This window comes from Mixophyes fleayi, chromosome 3 (genome assembly GCF_038048845.1).
Source record: "Mixophyes fleayi isolate aMixFle1 chromosome 3, aMixFle1.hap1, whole genome shotgun sequence".
NCBI lineage: Eukaryota > Metazoa > Chordata > Amphibia > Anura > Limnodynastidae > Mixophyes > Mixophyes fleayi.
The window spans coordinates 13,231,899-13,251,799 of record NC_134404.1 but is presented as its reverse complement, the minus strand read 5'-3'; the positions used below and the strand labels follow the sequence as shown (position 1 = coordinate 13,251,799).

Below are 19,901 nucleotides of genomic sequence, written 5' to 3'. Positions count from 1 at the left end.
AACAATCTATCCGGCAACCTCTGACCTCTGCTGGCTCAACTGTGGCCAGCGTGGCTCCCTGTCCCACGTCTGGTGGAGCTGCCCAAAAATCATCCCCTTCTGACACCCACAAAATTATGTGGTTACTCCCAGGCCATATCTTGACCGCAGCCAGATGCTTAATAGCCAAGAAATGGAAACAATCAGAGAGCCCTTCTGTTTCGGAACTAATTCAAAGTGTTTGGCAAATACATAACCTAGAGCACATGACTAGTGTAGTTAATGATCGCCCTTACAAATTTCTCTCCACATGGCATAGGTGGCAAGATTACTTCTCTGCTACACATTCCCCTTCTTGAAAAATGAAAATAACGATACATTAGTAATTGTTTGCGCTGGGTCTCGCTAGGTCCTGCTTCCCCTTCCTTCTACTTTGTTCTTCCCCCTACTAACATACCCTCCCCCCCCCCCCCCCCACAAACTGTCTCCTCTCTGTTTTCCACTTCTATTATTTCCTCTCCCTCCCCCCCTCTTCACTTTCCCCTTATGGTGCTCCGGATATCTCATAACCATAACTCTTTTGACTCTCGTTTACCTGCATATTACTAATCTTGAGGACCACCCCGGTTGTGGTGGTTCTGAGTTCTTAACCTCACCTGTTTTACAAACTCTCAATGTTAATACTGTTATGAATTGTATGATCATAACATATGCTGTACCGTTTATTTTTGACAAAAATCTGAATAAAAATATATTTAAAAAAACAAAACACAACTACATTGGAGTATTTAAACCCTCAGCTAAGCATTTACGCCACTAAGGATTTACACCACTGCTCTGTCAGTCCCTCCCACTTATTTGCATATATTGCCACTGGCATTTCTCCACAGACCAGTTCAGGGGGTAAATGTATCAAGCTGAGAGTTTTCCAGCTTGAAAAGTGGAGATGTTGCCTATAGCAACCAATCGGATTATAGCTATCATTTTGTAGACTATACGAAATAAATGATAGCTAGAATCTGATTGGTGTTTCAAACCTGCCGGAAAACTCTCAGCTTGATACATTTGCCCCCAGGAGTCTTTGTAGAGATACATAAGAGAAGGACCAGGAAGGTTGTCTACCTCAATCTGCAGGAGCTCCTCTCGATACGTCTTGATGAGGTTCTTGACCTGCTCCTCCATCCTCTCGATCAGCAGGTCGATGTCTTCTCCTTGTTTCTTTAGATCTTTTACATACTGGTCGTCTTTTCTCTTCAGCTCCTGGAAGAACATGGACATTCATAAAGCCCCATAATGATTTCTTTCAGCAAAACTAACAATTATACAACATTTGTATTCATAGTGTTTGTTGTGTTACACAAGTGAGATTCTCTGTCCAGTATCGTCTCATAGCCAGTGGAGGAATATTATAGAGTACGCACCTGATTCAGCTCCCCTATTAGCTTGTTCTTGTCCTCAATGAGCTGTGCACACTGTTTCTGCTGGGAGTCCAGAATCGCCCATAACACCTGAGGAATCCGCTTTTCCGGGGTCAGCAGCCACTTCTTGGTGATCTCCTCAAACTTCTCAAAACTACTCTTGGCTTCATTGTCGATCTTCTCCACCCTGCACAAGGAAAGCAGCTGTTAGATGACCGCAATGCAAGTCACTGTGACCTCCGCAGCAACGGGAAACGGACGCCATTTATACTAAGATCATCCATCAAGGGTGTGATACACATTAATGTAACGCTTCACCGTCCAGATGTGTAGCGGGGTTGATACCCCAGAATAAGTAAAATAAGTGATTTAGAGAAAATAGAGAAATGGACTAAAGCGTGAAATCTTTAAAATAATTTACGTGGGCAGTGGCAGAACTACCAGAGGTGAGGTGGAACCTGCAATGTCGGGTCACCTCCTCCGTCCGATGCCCCCACTCACCCTAGAGGAGGCCTCTTTAGAGCCAGAGCACTCACAGTGGCTGCATGAGGCAGACCACACATGCTCAGCCCGGAACGCTGGGTCCCGACCCAAATTTTACTGTGCAAATTTACACCCTTCGTGAGGAACACAGAGATGTAAAGCATAATTTTTGAGCTTCAGTCTCAGACAATATGAAGGTCAATAAGCTGTAAAGTCAAGCAATAGCCAGTACAATACTTGGTTGTACATAAAGAGGTATTAAGAGCAGAAAGATAGAAGGTTATAGTCACTGGTAAGACCTCACCCCAAGTACTGTGCTGTGTATGGTTCTAGAGGTCCGATCTCCAAAATCACATTAGTAAAATAGAAGAAAACCAGAGTAGGGCGACAGATATGTTGCGTGGGCCACGTAACACAAATTGTCAGGAAAGACATCAACAGCTGAACATCCAGCTTACAGGAAAGAGAGGACGGGGGGTATCCATAGAGAAAGTCAGTATTTATACAAATAAGAGGAGTTCTGGAAGAAGGGGCTGAAATTAGAGGGTGAAGACTGAGAGATAACATAAGTGAGAACATTTCACACAAAGGGACGTTGTGGTGGGTTCTCATACAGTAAAACAATCATAAACACATTGGAAGAAGAGATGTCTATTGTTAAGGCTTAGACAATACACACATACAATACAATAAAAGGGCCGACTAGATGGACCTGTAGGTTATTTTTGGTGTTGACTATTAGAATTCTGTCCAATATCTGCTTGTAGGAGCCAGCGCGCATTCAGCAAGAGTAAGCTCTTGGGACCACAGTGCTTGACATTACGCTAAATTAGCCAGAAATAGCCTCCGCACCTCAACCTCCTCAGGTCCTCTTCTTCCACCCTCCGCTGGGTCTCCCGGGCATCTGACGCTATCTGGATGTTAGTCACCAGCTGCGTGCCATCACTCACCAGCTTGCTGAGCCTCTGAGAGGGAATACAATGATTAATCACATGCTCTCCGCGCCACGTACCCCAAGCCACAGCAGGTGAAGCCACTATCCCCAATCCTATGCACACTCCCTGTTATACAGGTCACAAGAGTAAGGGAAAAGGATCGGAAGTCACCCACGGTACTATTACGGTACTGTTACTATTACCATTCTTAAGAAACCTAACCTTGACCCCATTTCTCTAGTTAACTACCGCCCCATATCACTTCTCCTCTTTATCTCCAAACTACACGAGTGCATTGTCTGCAACCGCCTCTCCAGTCACCTCTCTGCTAACTCTCTCCTTGACCCCCTCCAATCTGGTTTCCGCCTCCTCCCACTCCACTGAAACCACGCTGGCCAAAGTTACATATGACCTCCTCTCTTGACTTCTCCATGCTCCATTCTCCTGGACCTCTCTGCGGCCTTTGACACCATGGACCACCCCCTGCTTCTGCAGACCCTTCTCTTGGTCTCTGGCACTGTCCTCACTTGGTTCACCCCATACCTTGCCAACCGCTCCTTCTCTGTTTCCACTCCTGACTCATCCTCACCCCCTTCCACTCTCCTCATTGGAGTCCCTCAGGGCTGTTCTTGGACCTCTTCTTATCTCACTGTCCACCACCTCTTTGGGTGATCTCATCTCTTCCTTTGGTCTCCAGTATCACCTCTATGCTGATGACATTCAACTATACATCTCTTCTCCTGACCCCCCCCCCCCCCCCCTCCTCTCTCATGTATGTGACTGCCTCCTCGCCATCTCCTCCTGGATGTCATCACGTTCTCTTAAAATCAACATTGTGAGAACTGAACTCATTGTTTTTCCTCCTTCTAAATCTTCTGCGAGACTTATCTTTCCTCACGCCGCTCTTCCTCTGCCTCCCCTCTCTGTCTAGTCTTACAATAGCTTCCTTTTCCCCACAGATTCCACTTTAAAATCCTCACTTTCACCTACAAGGCCCTCTCCCAGTCCACTGCCCCTTATAACTCTAACCTCCTCTCCATCCACACTCCCTCCTGTTCCCTGCACTCGGGCCAATGACCATTGCCTTTCCTCTGCACTGATCACCTCATCCCACGCCAGAATTCAAGACTTCTTCCGTGCTGCCCCTCCACTGGAACGACCTCCCTCACTCCGTCCATCTGTCCGCTAATCTTGGCTTCTTCAAATGGGCTCTAAAAACCCATCTGTTCCTCAAGGTCGACCAGCCATCCACCTAACCTTCTCCTTTCTTGTTCTCCTCAACTCCCACCTCCATCTCCTCCTATGCTTGATCCACTCTATTGACTCCTCTTCTGTCTGTTTCCCCTCCCTTTAGAATGTAAGTTCGTATGAGCAGGACCCTCTTCCCTTCGATCTCAATTCCATTTCTTCTACTCCAACACCATGGTACTTGCTATGCTTGGAGATATTGAAGCCTTGGCTATACTCGTTTTACTCAGTACTGTTGTACCCTGGGATACTGTCTGTACTGTATTTTTGTATTCTATACGGTGCTGCGGACACCACCTGGCGCCATATAAAGAAGAACAATATTAATACTTCTTGTCTGCCCCCACTGGCCGCACTATCTGTTACCACATATACAGACTACCACACTGATACCCACTCATTACCCTGATGGAGTCTGTAAGTCAGATAAGCAGCATGTGTATGTCCTGTAAGCAGGGGCAGGCTGGGCTGGGTGGCAGGGGGGCATCTGCCCCCTGGGCCGGTCCCATAGTGGGCTACATTGCGCTGGGTCACTGGGCCACCTGCATTTTATTTCATTTAAAATGTACCTAATAGGCAAGTCTTGCCCCCCGAGCTAAAATTTGCCAGCCCTCCCCTGCCTGTAAGTGACCAGGAGACACTACTAATATCTCTGCTTTTCCAATGTCACTAGAATGATCAAGTCATTAGAGCTTTGGCCACTAGGTGGAACCATCTCCCCTCCTCTCTCTAATGCTCCTGGATGACTGGCTGACACCACTGTTATATATATTTAGTGTAAAGCAATATACTGTATTCTCCTTGGGCAACAGCATAATCAGCCCTATCTCACTCTGCGTGCACTTCCTGAATAGATGAACAGTGAGCAAGACTGCACTTCACTTATTCACCTCTCCTATCACCTAGTTGGATTGTAAGCTCTTCAGGCAGGTCTTTCTCGTGTCCTTGTGCACCAGCATGCAGGAAGATAGGTAACATAATATTGCACAGTCTCCAGAGCCTCTGACTTCACTGGTGTTCATATAGAAAATATGTGATATGGGGAAAGTGTTTGAGGAATGGCAGAGTGTCAGCTCTTCCGCTGTGTGTAGAAATGTATGGAATGTACAGTGTGTGATCAGCAGTACTCCTATATATATGGAGAGTACAGAGGGTGTGATCAGCAGTACTTCTATATGTATGGAGAGTACAGAGGGTGTGATCAGCAGTACTCCTATATATATATGGAGAGTACAGAGGGTGTGATCAGCAGTACTCCTATAGGTATGGAGAGTACAGAGGGTGTGATCAGCAGTACTCCTATAGGTATGGAGAGTACAGAGGGTGTGATCAGCAGTACTCCTATATATATATGGAGAGTACAGAGGGTGTGATCAGCAGTACTCCTATAGGTATGGAGAGTACAGAGGGTGTGATCAGCAGTACTCCTATAGGTATGGAGAGTACAGAGGGTGTGATCAGCAGTACTCCTATATGTATGAGAGTACAGAGGGTGTGATCAGCAGTACTCCTATATGTACGGAGAGTACAGAGGGTGTGATCAGCAGTACTCCTATATGTATGAGAGTACAGAGGGTGTGATCAGCAGTACTCCTATATGTATGAGAGTACAGAGGGTGTGATCAGCAGTACTCCTATATGTATGGAGAGTACAGAGGGTGTGATCAGCAGTACTCCTATATATATATATGGAGAGTATAGAGGGTGTGATCAGCAGTACTCCTATATGTATGAGAGTACAGATGGTGTGATCAGCAGTACTCCTATATGTATGGAGAGTACAGAGGGTGTGATCAGCAGTACTCCTATAGGTATGGAGAGTACAGAGGGTGTGATCAGCAGTACTCCTATAGGTATGGAGAGTACAGAGGGTGTGATCAGCAGTACTCCTATAGGTATGGAGAGTACAGAGGGTGTGATCAGCAGTACTCCTATAGGTATGGAGAGTACAGAGGGTGTGATCAGCAGTACTCCTATATGTATGAGAGTACAGAGGGTGTGATCAGCAGTACTCCTATAGGTATGGAGAGTACAGAGGGTGTGATCAGCAGTACTCCTATAGGTATGGAGAGTACAGAGGGTGTGATCAGCAGTACTCCTATAGGTATGGAGAGTACAGAGGGTGTGATCAGCAGTACTCCTATATGTATGAGAGTACAGAGGGTGTGATCAGCAGTACTTCTATATGTATGGAGAGTACAGAGGGTGTGATCAGCAGTACTCCTATATATATATGGAGAGTATAGAGGGTGTGATCAGCAGTACTCCTATATGTATGAGAGTACAGAGGGTGTGATCAGCAGTACTCCTATATGTATGGAGAGTACAGAGGGTGTGATCAGCAGTACTCCTATATGTATGGAGAGTACAGAGGGTGTGATCAGCAGTACTCCTATATGTATGGAGAGTACAGAGGGTGTGATCAGCAGTACTCCTATATGTATGAGAGTACAGAGGGTGTGATCAGCAGTACTCCTATATGTATGAGAGTACAGAGGGTGTGATCAGCAGTACTCCTATATGTATGGAGAGTACAGAGGGTGTGATCAGCAGTACTCCTATAGGTATGGAGAGTAAAGAGGGTGTGATCAGCAGTACTTCTATATGTATGGAGAGTACAGAGGGTGTGATCAGCAGTACTCCTATAGGTATGGAGAGTACAGAGGGTGTGATCAGCAGTACTCCTATATATATATGGAGAGTACAGAGGGTGTGATCAGCAGTACTCCTATAGGTATGGAGAGTACAGAGGGTGTGATCAGCAGTACTCCTATATATATATGGAGAGTACAGAGGGTGTGATCAGCAGTACTTCTATATGTATGGAGAGTACAGAGGGTGTGATCAGCAGTACTCCTATAGGTATGGAGAGTACAGAGGGTGTGATCAGCAGTACTCCTATATATATGGAGAGTACAGAGGGTGTGATCAGCAGTACTCCTATAGGTATGGAGAGTACAGAGGGTGTGATCAGCAGTACTCCTATATGTATGGAGAGTACAGAGGGTGTGATCAGCAGTACTCCTATAGGTATGGAGAGTACAGAGGGTGTGATCAGCAGTACTCCTATAGGTATGGAGAGTACAGAGGGTGTGATCAGCAGTACTCCTATAGGTATGGAGAGTACAGAGGGTGTGATCAGCAGTACTCCTATATATATGTATGGAGAGTACAGAGGGTGTGATCAGCAGTACTCCTATATATATGGAGAGTACAGAGGGTGTGATCAGCAGTACTCCTATATATATATGGAGAGTACAGAGGGTGTGATCAGCAGTACTCCTATATATATATGGAGAGTACAGAGGGTGTGATCAGCAGTACTCCTATAGGTATGGAGAGTACAGAGGGTGTGATCAGCAGTACTCCTATAGGTATGGAGAGTACAGAGGGTGTGATCAGCAGTACTCCTATAGGTATGGAGAGTACAGAGGGTGTGATCAGCAGTACTCCTATATATATATGGAGAGTACAGAGGGTGTGATCAGCAGTACTCCTATAGGTATGGAGAGTACAGAGGGTGTGATCAGCAGTACTCCTATAGGTATGGAGAGTACAGAGGGTGTGATCAGCAGTACTCCTATATATATATGGAGAGTACAGAGGGTGTGATCAGCAGTACTCCTATAGGTATGGAGAGTACAGAGGGTGTGATCAGCAGTACTCCTATAGGTATGCAGAGTACAGAGGGTGTGATCAGCAGTACTCCTATATGTATGCAGAGTACAGAGGGTGTGATCAGCAGTACTCCTATATGTATGCAGAGTACAGAGGGTGTGATCAGCAGTACTCCTATATGTATGGAGAGTACAGAGGGTGTGATCAGCAGTACTCCTATATGTATGCAGAGTACAGAGGGTGTGATCAGCAGTACTCCTATATGTATGGAGAGTACAGAGGGTGTGATCAGCAGTACTCCTATATGTATGGAGAGTACAGAGGGTGTGATCAGCAGTACTCCTATAGGTATGGAGAGTACAGAGGGTGTGATCAGCAGTACTCCTATAGGTATGGAGAGTACAGAGGGTGTGATCAGCAGTACTCCTATATGTATGGAGAGTACAGAGGGTGTGATCAGCAGTACTCCTATATGTATGGAGAGTACAGAGGGTGTGATCAGCAGTACTCCTATAGGTATGGAGAGTACAGAGGGTGTGATCAGCAGTACTCCTATAGGTATGGAGAGTACAGAGGGTGTGATCAGCAGTACTCCTATAGGTATGGAGAGTACAGAGGGTGTGATCAGCAGTACTCCTATATATATGTATGGAGAGTACAGAGGGTGTGATCAGCAGTACTCCTATATATATATATGGAGAGTACAGAGGGTGTGATCAGCAGTACTCCTATATATATATGGAGAGTACAGAGGGTGTGATCAGCAGTACTCCTATAGGTATGGAGAGTACAGAGGTTGTGATCAGCAGTACTCCTATAGGTATGGAGAGTACAGAGGGTGTGATCAGCAGTACTCCTATAGGTATGGAGAGTACAGAGGGTGTGATCAGCAGTACTCCTATATATATATGGAGAGTACAGAGGGTGTGATCAGCAGTACTCCTATAGGTATGGAGAGTACAGAGGGTGTGATCAGCAGTACTCCTATATGTATGCAGAGTACAGAGGGTGTGATCAGCAGTACTCCTATATGTATGCAGAGTACAGAGGGTGTGATCAGCAGTACTCCTATATGTATGCAGAGTACAGAGGGTGTGATCAGCAGTACTCCTATATGTATGGCGAGTACAGAGGGTGTGATCAGCAGTACTCCTATATGTATGCAGAGTACAGAGGGTGTGATCAGCAGTACTCCTATATGTATGGAGAGTACAGAGGGTGTGATCAGCAGTACTCCTATATGTATGGAGAGTACAGAGGGTGTGATCAGCAGTACTCCTATAGGTATGGAGAGTACAGAGGGTGTGATCAGCAGTACTCCTATATATATATATGGAGAGTACAGAGGGTGTGATCAGCAGTACTCCTATAGGTATGGAGAGTACAGAGGGTGTGATCAGCAGTACTCCTATAGGTATGGAGAGTACAGAGGGTGTGATCAGCAGTACTCCTATATGTATGGAGAGTACAGAGGGTGTGATCAGCAGTACTCCTATAGGTATGGAGAGTACAGAGGGTGTGATCAGCAGTACTCCTATAGGTATGGAGAGTACAGAGGGTGTGATCAGCAGTACTCCTATAGGTATGGAGAGTACAGAGGGTGTGATCAGCAGTAATCCTATATATATATGGAGAGTACAGAGGGTGTGATCAGCTGTACTCCTATAGGTATGGAGAGTACAGAGGGTGTGATCAGCAGTACTCCTATAGGTATGGAGAGTACAGAGGGTGTGATCAGCAGTACTCCTATATATATATGGAGAGTACTGAGTGTGTGATCAGCAGTACTCCTATATATATATATGGAGAGTACAGAGGGTGTGATCAGCAGTACTCCTATAGGTATGGAGAGTACAGAGGGTGTGATCAGCAGTACTCCTATATATATATGGAGAGTACAGAGGGTGTGATCAGCAGTACTCCTATAGGTATGGAGAGTACAGAGGGTGTGATCAGTAGTACTCCTATATATGTATGGAGAGTACAGAGGGTGTGATCAGCAGTACTCCTATAGGTATGGAGAGTACAGAGGGTGTGGTCAGCAGTACTCCTATAGGTATGGAGAGTATAGAGGGTGTGATCAGCAGTACTCCTATAGGTATGGAGAGTACAGAGGGTGTGATCAGCAGTACTCCTATAGGTATGGAGAGTACAGAGGGTGTGATCAGCAGTACTCCTATAGGTATGGAGAGTACAGAGGGTGTGATCAGCAGTACTCCTATATATATATATGGAGAGTACTGAGTGTGTGATCAGCAGTACTCCTATATATATATGGAGAGTACAGAGGGTGTGATCAGCAGTACTCCTATAGGTATGGAGAGTACAGAGGGTGTGATCAGCAGTACTCCTATATATATATGGAGAGTACAGAGGGTGTGATCAGCAGTACTCCTATAGGTATGGAGAGTACAGAGGGTGTGATCAGTAGTACTCCTATATATATATATGGAGAGTACAGAGGGTGTGATCAGCAGTACTCCTATATGTATGGAGAGTACAGAGGGTGTGATCAGCAGTACTCCTATAGGTATGGAGAGTACAGAGGGTGTGATCAGCAGTACTCCTATAGGCATGGAGAGTACAGAGGGTGTGATCAGCAGTACTCCTATATGTATGGAGAGTACAGAGGGTGTGATCAGTAGTACTCCTATAGGTATGGAGAGTACAGAGGGTGTGATCAGCAGTACTCATATATATATATATATATATATATATATATATATATATATATATATGGAGAGTACAGAGGGTGTGATCAGCAGTACTTCTATATGTATGGAGAGTACAGAGGGTGTGATCAGCAGTACTCCTATATGTATGGAGAGTACAGAGGGTGTGATCAGCAGTACTCCTATATGTATGGAAAGTTGAGAGTATAGGTCAGCACGGTGGCTCAGTGGTTAGCACTTCTGCCTCACAGCACTGGGGTCATGAGTTCAATTCCCGACCATGGCCTTATCTGTGTGAAGTTTGTATGTTCTCCCGTTGTTTGCGTGGGTTTCCTCCGGGTGCTCCAGTTTCCTCCCACACTCCAAAATCATTTTGGCAGGTTAATTGGCTGCTAACAAATTGACCTTAGTCTGTGTGTCTGTGTATATTAGGGAATTTAGACTGTAAGCTCCAATGGGGCAGTGACTGATGTGAGAGAGTTCTCTGTACAGAGCTGCGGAACTAGTGGCGCTAGATAAATAAATGATAATGATGATGATGATGAGTGTGTGATCAGCAGTACTCCTATATATATATGGAATGTATACACAGCATTATGTGAGTACAAGATAGTCACCTGTCTGCTGTCCTCGATCTGTTTGTGACTCTTACGGGGCTCCTCCGTCTGATTCTCCGCAGACTCGGGGTGCTCACCAAGCGCCTCCCTGAACCCAGCAAGAAATATTATCATTATCTTATAAAACAAGGTATAAAAGAACAGACAGGTCTACTAAGCTGTGCGATTCCATAAACACACAATGACACAAATAATACAAATGTGGATTTAAATATTGTATTACTTTATTTATTCATTCACGTTTCATTCATTCCTCTACCTGTCCATACTGCAAATGATCCGCCCTGCATCGCCCTCTGCACACCCATCTAGGACCCCGGGTGCTGAAGGGTGAGCACAGCTGGCGTTGCCCATAGCTGTAGTGTAATCTCCTTCTGCTCAGCAGCCGGAGCTCAGGACAGGTGGGCACAGGGTGTAAGAGATGGTGCTGAAGGCAGGATGAGAGCACGGTGGTATTGGGGGTTACAGGTGATTGGCAGGGAGCTGTATTATAATAAGATGGACCAGTACGTATGTCACTCAAAGACTAATTTATACCAATCATACAGTAAATAGAGGACCATTAAAGGAACAGGTAACTTTACTGGGAGCATCTGACCACTGCTGCGACCTGACACGTAAGAAGAGAGGACCGTACGTTCTCACTGTCCCGCTGTGGGTGTTGGTGATTAGACCTTTATACAGCACTTATTATTGGTACAATTGGACTTTATGGACAATTTCCAATGTCCTATTGTCAAGTTTTATTGATTTATATTTGTATATGTAATCAAGGCCCCCCGACCTCTTTACAAGAAGGAGATGCATGACCCAGGAACGTGGTCTACTCTCCCGGAAGTCTGGGAGGATTAAGTACCTATAACTTTTACCTTATTTGGGACCTAACGGAATTAGAGCCTGTGCAGACTTCAGGTCACCTGGGTGTCCTGATTTTTATGTTTCAGAAGGATGGGAGTCTTCTCACCGGCGTTTGGCTTCTATCCTGGCATTGATACGGAGCCTCCGCGCCTCAATCCTCTCTTGCTGGTCCTCAGAATCCAGTGATGGGCCGATGCTTGCCGCGTTCTCGCGCTCAGTGGCTCCAGGGACCCAGCTCATCGTGTCTATGGGGCGGTGTCTGTAACGGCAGGAGGGGGGGTTCAGGTAATCATCACTGAGACAGAGAACGCAACTGCTGAGGAGCACAGAGACCACAAAACTGAAAAAACAAAAACAAGCCCCCACGTGGGATAATTTATGAATAGCTCCTAAATGTCTAACATTGGGGTGCCGAGCTTTCTGATCAGTAGCTGGATGGAGAGTGTTATGGAGAGGGTCAGAGCATTTGGGGGTTGCTGTATGGCAGGGGCGGCCTGGGCCAGGCAGCACATGGCCCCTCGGCCGGACCAAAAAAATACTATCTTGAGCCGGTACAAACCCTAATAATTACTTGATGGCTGGCCCCTCCTCCGGGACCAGCCATCTTCTCTCATTGCCGTAGACCCTCAGCCAACTGCCCTCCCTCCCTTCCACTAATTGTCGTTGGCTTTTGCTGTCACACGGGACACGCATCACGTGATAGGTGCCGTCCCATATCTGAAGACTGCAGAGCGCGCGGCGCAGATGGAGAAAGGTAAATTCGGCAGGGGGGTGTATATTAATATAGTATGTCTGGCAGCATATTGTATATGTGAGTATGGGGCCAGTGTATTGTTTGTGAGTGAGGGGCCAGTGTATTGTGTGTGAGCGAGGGGCCAGTGTATTTTGTGTGAGCGAGGGGCTAGTGTATTTTGTGTGAGCGAGGGGCCAGTGTATTGTGTGAGCGAGGGGCCAGTGTATTGTGTGTGAGCGAGGGGCCAGTGTATATTGTGTGAGCTAGGGGCCAGTGTATTGTGTGTGTGAGTGATTGAGGGGCCAGTGTATTGTGTGTGTGAGTGAGTGAGGGGCCAGTGTATTGTGTGTGTGAGTGAGGGGCCAGTGTATTGTGTGTGTGAGTGAGGGGCCAGTGTATTGTGTGTGTGAGTGAGGGGCCAGTGTATTTTGTGTGAGCGAGGGGCCAGTGTATTGTGTGTGGGAGTGAGGGGCCAGTGTATTGTGTGTGTTAGCGAGGGGCCAGTGTATTGTGTGTGTATTGCTATTTTATTTGTGTTGTGATGGTGGGGTAATATAATTTATAGTGGGGTCTATTAAGTTAAGATTGGGTGATTGGACCGTTAATTTAATGCTGGGGTGGTTTCGAATCTATTAAGTAAATGTAGCACTGTTTGGGGGAAATGAGGTCTATTTATTAAAAGTGATTATGAATTATTTAATGCCTGGTATGGTTGTGGGAAATGGTTATATTTATTAAACGTAAATGATATTTAATTTAGTGCTGGAGCTGTTTGGAGGGAGGGGAATAGGTTTATTTATTAAATGGGAATACTATTAATTTAATGTCAGGGTTAGTTGGAGGGAAATAGGTCTATTTATCAAATGTGAATACTATTATTGGTTGGAGTTTTCTAAATTTCATGTACTCATTTTTTTTTCCCAAAAAGGGCCTCCAATATTCCAGGATCCAGACAAGCGGCAAATGAGCTAAAGAAACCAGCAGCCACTAGTGGTGAAAGTGACAAGAGCAGGTAGGAGAGAGCAGGACAGTCTGCCAACTGTCCAGAATCTGGTGGGACAGTCCCCATACGGGGGACTGTCCCATGGGGGTTCCCCGCTTTGTACGGGTATTACAGTGAAGTCACAGGATATGGGGGTTCCCCCGCTGTATGGGGGTATTACAGAGGAAGTCACATGATATGGGGTTCCTCCGCTGTATACAGGTATTACAGAGGAGGTCACAGGATATGGGGGTTCCCCCGCTGTATCCTGTGAACTCCTCTGTAATACCTGTATACAGCGGGGGAACCCCGTATCATGTGACCTCCTCTGTAATACCCCCATACAGCGGGGGAACCCCCATATTCTGTGACCTCCTCTGTAATACCCCCATACAGCGGAGGAACCCCATATCATGTGACTTCCTCTGTAATACCCCCATACAGCGGGGGAACCCCCATATCCTGTGACCTCATTGTAATACCCGTACACAGCGGGGAACCCCCATATTATGTGACCTCCTCTGTAATACCCGTATGCAGCGGGGGAACCCCCATATCCTGTGACCTCCTCTGTAATACCCGTATACAGTGGGGGAACCCCCATATCCTGTGACCACCTCTGTAATACCTGTATACAGCGGGGGAACCCCCATATCATTTGACCTCCTCTGTAATACCCGTATACAGTGGGGGAACCCCCATATCCTGTGACCTCCTCTGTAATACCTGTATACAGTGGGGGAACCCCCATATCCTGTGACCTCCTCTGTAATACCTGTATACAGCGGGTGAACCCCTATCTCATGTGACCTCCTCTGTAATACCCGTATACAGGTATTACAGAGGAGGTCACAGGATATGGGGGTTCCCCTGCTGTATGGGGGTATTACAGAGGAGGTCACAGGATATGGGAGTTCCCCCGCTGTATACGGGTATTACAGAGAGGGTCACAGGATATGGGGGTTTTCCCGCTGTATACGGGTATTACAGAGGAGGTCACAGGATATGGGGGTTCCCCCGCTGTATACGGGTATTACAGTGAGGTCACAGGATATGGGGGTTCCCCGCTGTATTGGGGCATTACAGAGGAGATCACAGGATATGGGGGTTCCCCTGCTGTATAAGGGTATAACAGAGGAGGTCACAGGATATGGGGGTTACCCAGATGTATCCTGTGACCTCCTTTGTGGGAGCCGCCATATCATGTGACCTCCTCTGTAATACCTACGGGTATTACAGAGGCGGTCACATGATATGGGGGTTCCCCCGCTGTATACAGGTATTACAGAGGAGGTCACAGGATATGGGGGTTCCCCCACTGTATACAGGTATTACAGTGAGGTCACAGGATATGGGGGTTCCCCCGCTGTATGGGGGTATTACAGAGGAGGTCACATGATATGGGGGTTCCACCGCTGTATGGGGGTATTACAGAGGAGGTCACAGTATATGGGGGTTCCACCGCTGTATGGGGGTATTACAGAGGAGATCACATGATATGGGGGTTCCCCCGCTGTATACAGGTATTACAGAGGAGGTCACAGGATATGGGGGTTCCCCCGCTGTATTCGGGTATTACAGTGAGGTCACAGGATATGGGGGTTCCCCCGCTGTATGGGGGTATTACAGAGGAGGTCACATGATATGGGGGTTCCACCGCTGTATGGGGGTATTACAGAGGAGGTCACAGTATATGGGGGTTCCACCGCTGTATGGGGGTATTACAGAGGAGATCACATGATATGGGGGTTCCCCCGCTGTATACAGGTATTACAGTGAGGTCACAGGATATGGGGGTTCCCCCGCTGTATGGGGGTATTACAGAGGAGGTCACATGATATGGGGGTTCCACCGCTGTATGGGGGTATTACAGAGGAGGTCACAGTATATGGGGGTTCCACCGCTGTATGGGGGTATTACAGAGGAGATCACATGATATGGGGGTTCCCCCGCTGTATACAGGTATTACAGAGGAGGTCACAGGATATGAGGGTTCCCCCGCTGTATACAGTATTACAGAGGAGATCACATGATATGGGGGTTCCCACGCTGTATGGGGGTATTGCAGAGGAGATCACAGGATATGGGGTTCCCCCGCTGTATACAGGTATTACAGAGGAGGTCACATGATATGGGGGATCCCCTGCTGTATACGGGTATTACAGAGGAGGTCACATGATATGGGGGATCCCCCGCTGTATACGGGTATTACAGAGGAGTTCACATGATAAGGGGGTTCCCCCGCTGTATGGGGGTATTACAGAGGAGGTCACATGATATGGGGTTCCCCCGCTGTATACAGGTATTACAGAGGAGGTCACAGGATATGGGGGTCCCCCCGCTGTATACGGTATTACAGAGGAGGTCACAGGATATGAGGGTTCCCCCGCTGTATGGGGGTATTACAGAGGAGGTCACATGATATGGGGGTTCCCCCGCTGTATGGCGGTATTACAGAGGAGGTCACATAATATGGGGTTCCCCCACTGTATACAGGTATTACAGTGAGGTCACATGATATGGGGGTTCCCCGCTGTATGGGGGTATTACAGAGGAGGTCACATGATATGGGGTTCCCCGCTGTATACGGGTATTACAGAGGAGATCACATGATATGGGGGTTCCCCGCTGTATGGGGGTATTACAGAGGAGGTCACATGATAAGGGGGTTCCCCCGCTGTATACGGGTATTACAGAGGAGGTCACAGGATATGGGGGTTCCCGCTGTATGGGGGTATTACAGAGGAGGTCACATGATATGGGGGTTCCCCGCTATATGGGGGTATAACAGAGGAGGTCACATGATATGGGGTTCCCCGCTGTATACGGGTATTACAGAGGAGATCACATGATATGGGGGATCCCCCGCTGTATGGGGTATTACAGAGGAGGTCACATGATATGAGGGTTCCCCGCTGTATGGGGGTATTACAGAGGAGGTCACATGATATGGGGGTTCCCCGCTGTATGGGGTATTACAGAGGAGGTCACATGATATGGGGTTCCCCGCTGTATGGGGGTATTACAGAGGAGGTCACATGATATGGGGGTTCCCCGCTGTATGGGGTATTACAGAGGAGGTCACATGATATGGGGTTCCCCCACTGTATACAGGTATTACAGTGAGGTCACATGATATGGGGGTTCCCCGCTGTATGGGGGTATTACAGAGGAGGTCACATGATATGGGGTTCCCCGCTGTATACAGGTATTACAGAGGAGGTCACAGGATATGGGGGTTCCCCCGCTGTATACGGTATTACAGAGGAGGTCACATGATATGGGGGTTCACCGCTGTATGGGGTATTACAGAGGAGGTCACATGATATGGGGGTTCCCCCGCTGTATACAGGTATTACAGTGAGGTCACATGATATGGGGGTTCCCCGCTGTATGGGGGTATTACAGAGGAGGTCACATGATAAGGGGGTTCCCCCGCTGTATACGGGTATTACAGAGGAGGTCACAGGATATGGGGGTTCCCGCTGTATGGGGGTATTACAGAGGAGGTCACATGATATGGGGGTTCCCCGCTGTATGGGGGTATTACAGAGGAGGTCACATGATATGAGGGTTCCCCGCTGTATGGGGTATTACAGAGGAGGTCACATGATATGGGGGATCCCCCGCTGTATACGGGTATTACAGAGGAGGTCACATGATATGGGGGTTCCCCCGCTGTATGGGGGTATTACAGAGGAGATCACATGATATGGGGGTTCCCCGCTGTATAAGGGTATTACAGAGGAGGTCACATGATATGGGGGTTCCCCGCTGTATGGGGGTATTACAGAGGAGGTCACATGATATGGGGGTTCCCCGCTGTATGGGGTATTACAGAGGAGATCACATGATATGGGGGTTCCCCGCTGTATACGGGTATTACAGAGGAGGTCACATGATATGGGGGTTCCCCCGCTGTATGGGGGTATTACAGAGGAGATCACATGATATGGGGGTTCCCCGCTGTATACGGGTATTACAGAGGAGGTCACATGATATGGGGGTTCCCCGCTGTATACGGGTATTACAGAGGAGATCACATGATATGGGGGATCCCCCGCTGTATAGGGGTATTACAGAGGAGGTCACATGATATGGGGGTTCCCCCACTGTATGGGGGTATTACAGAGGAGATCACATGATATGGGGGTTCCCCGCTGTATACGGGTATTACAGAGGAGATCACATGATATGGGGGATCCCCCGCTGTATACGGGTATTACAGAGGAGGTCACATGATATGGGGGTTCCCCCGCTGTATGGGGGTATTACAGAGGAGATCACATGATATGGGGGTTCTCCGCTGTATGGGGGTATTACAGGGGAGATCACATGATATGAGGGTTCCCTGCTGTATATGGGTATTACAGAGGAGGTCACATGATATGGGGGTTCCCCGCTGTATGGGGGTATTACAGAGGAGGTCACATGATATGGGGGATCCCCCGCTGTATACGGGTATTACAGAGGAGGTCACATGATAAGGGGGATCCCCTGCTGTATGGGGGTATTACAGAGGAGGTAACAGGATATGGGGGATCCCCCGCTGTATGGGGGTATTACAGAGGAGGTCACATGATAAGGGGGATCCCCGCTGTATGGGGGTATTACAGAGGAGGTCACAGGATATGGGGGTTCCCCGCTGTATATGGGTATTACAGAGGAGGTCACATGATATGGGGGTTCCCCCGCTGTATGGGGGTATTACAGAGGAGATCACATGATATGGGGGTTCCCCGCTGTATACGGGTATTACAGAGGAGGTCACATGATATGGGGGTTCCCCGCTGTATACGGGTATTACAGAAGAGATCACATGATATGGGGGATCCCCCGCTGTATACGGGTATTACAGAGGAGGTCACATGATATGGGGGTTCCCCCGCTGTATGGGGGTATTACAGAGGAGATCACATGATATGGGGGTTCCCTGCTGTATACGGGTATTAAAGAGGAGGTCACATGATATGGGGGTTCCCCGCTGTATGGGGGTATTACAGAGGAGGTCACATGATATGGGGGTTCCCCCGCTGTATGGGGGTATTACAGAGGAGATCACATGATATGGGGGTTCCCCGCTGTATACGGGTATTACAGAGGAGGTCACATGATATGGGGGTTCCCCGCTGTATGGGGGTATTACAGAGGAGGTCACATGATATGGGGGTTCCCCGCTGTATGGGGTATTACAGAGGAGATCACATGATATGGGGGTTCCCCGCTGTATACGGGTATTACAGAGGAGGTCACATGATATGGGGGTTCCCCCGCTGTATGGGGGTATTACAGAGGAAATCACATGATATGGGGGTTCCCCGCTGTATACGGGTATTACAGAGGAGATCACATGATATGGGGGATCCCCCGCTGTATACGGGTATTACAGAGGAGGTCACATGATAAGGGGGTTCCCCCGCTGTATGGGGGTATTACAGTGAGGTCACATGATATGGGGGATCCCCCGCTGTATACGGGTATTACAGAGGAGGTCACATGATATGGGGGTTCCCCGCTGTATGGGGTATTACAGAGGAGGTCACATGATATGGGGGATCCCCCGCTGTATACGGGTATTACAGAGGAGATCACATGATATGGGGGATCCCCCGCTGTATACGGGTATTACAGAGGAGGTCACAGGATATGGGGGTTCCCCCGCTGTATGGGGGTATTACAGAGGAGATCACATGATATGGGGGATCCCCCGCTGTATACGGGTATTACAGAGGAGGTCACAGGATATGGGGGTTCCCCCGCTGTATGGGGGTATTACAGAGGAGGTCACATGATATGGGGGATCCCCCGCTGTATACGGGTATTACAGAGGAGGTCACAGGATATGGGGGTTCCCCCGCTGTATGGGGGTATTACAGAGGAGGTCACATGATATGGGGGTTCCCCCGCTGTATACGGGTATTACAGAGGAGGTCACAGGATATGGGGGTTCCCCCGCTGTATGGGGGTATTACAGAGGAAGTCACATGATATGGGGTTCCCCGCTGTATACGGGTATTACAGAGGAGGTCACAGGATATGGGGGTTCCCCCGCTGTATGGGGTATTACAGAGGAGGTCACATGATATGGGGGTTCCCCGCTGTATACGGGTATTACAGAGGAGGTCACATGATATGGGGGTTCCCCCGCTGTATGGGGTATTACAGAGGAGGTCACATGATATGGGGGATCCCCCGCTGTATGGGGGTATTACAGAGGAGATCACATGATATGGGGGTTCCCCGCTGTATACGGGTATTACAGAGGAGGTCACATGATATGGGGGTTCCCCCGCTGTATGGGGGTATTACAGAGGAGATCACATGATATGGGGGTTCCCCGCTGTATACGGGTATTACA

The 19,901-nt window shown here is 47.9% G+C and overlaps 1 protein-coding gene across 3 annotated transcripts in view; it reads right to left on the bottom strand.

The window, feature by feature from the left end:
• Positions 1 to 19,901, bottom strand: part of DRC1 (dynein regulatory complex subunit 1) — a 47,360-nt gene that overhangs the window by 26,733 nt on the left and 726 nt on the right. Inside the window, exons 2-6 of one of the 3 annotated variants that reach the window (XM_075201114.1) lie at positions 11,935 to 12,087; positions 10,971 to 11,058; positions 2,733 to 2,845; positions 1,401 to 1,584; positions 1,102 to 1,239 (exon numbers count right to left, since the gene is read on the bottom strand). In XM_075201114.1, the coding sequence (XP_075057215.1) occupies positions 1,102 to 1,239; positions 1,401 to 1,584; positions 2,733 to 2,845; positions 10,971 to 11,058; positions 11,935 to 12,068 (657 nt within the window). In that variant the 5' untranslated portion in view covers positions 12,069 to 12,087. Of the gene's footprint in view, positions 1 to 1,101; positions 1,240 to 1,400; positions 1,585 to 2,732; positions 2,846 to 10,970; positions 11,059 to 11,229; positions 11,751 to 11,934; positions 12,169 to 19,901 lie in introns of those variants that run through there. The other 2 variants (XM_075201115.1, XM_075201116.1) reach the window with 2 other exon arrangements.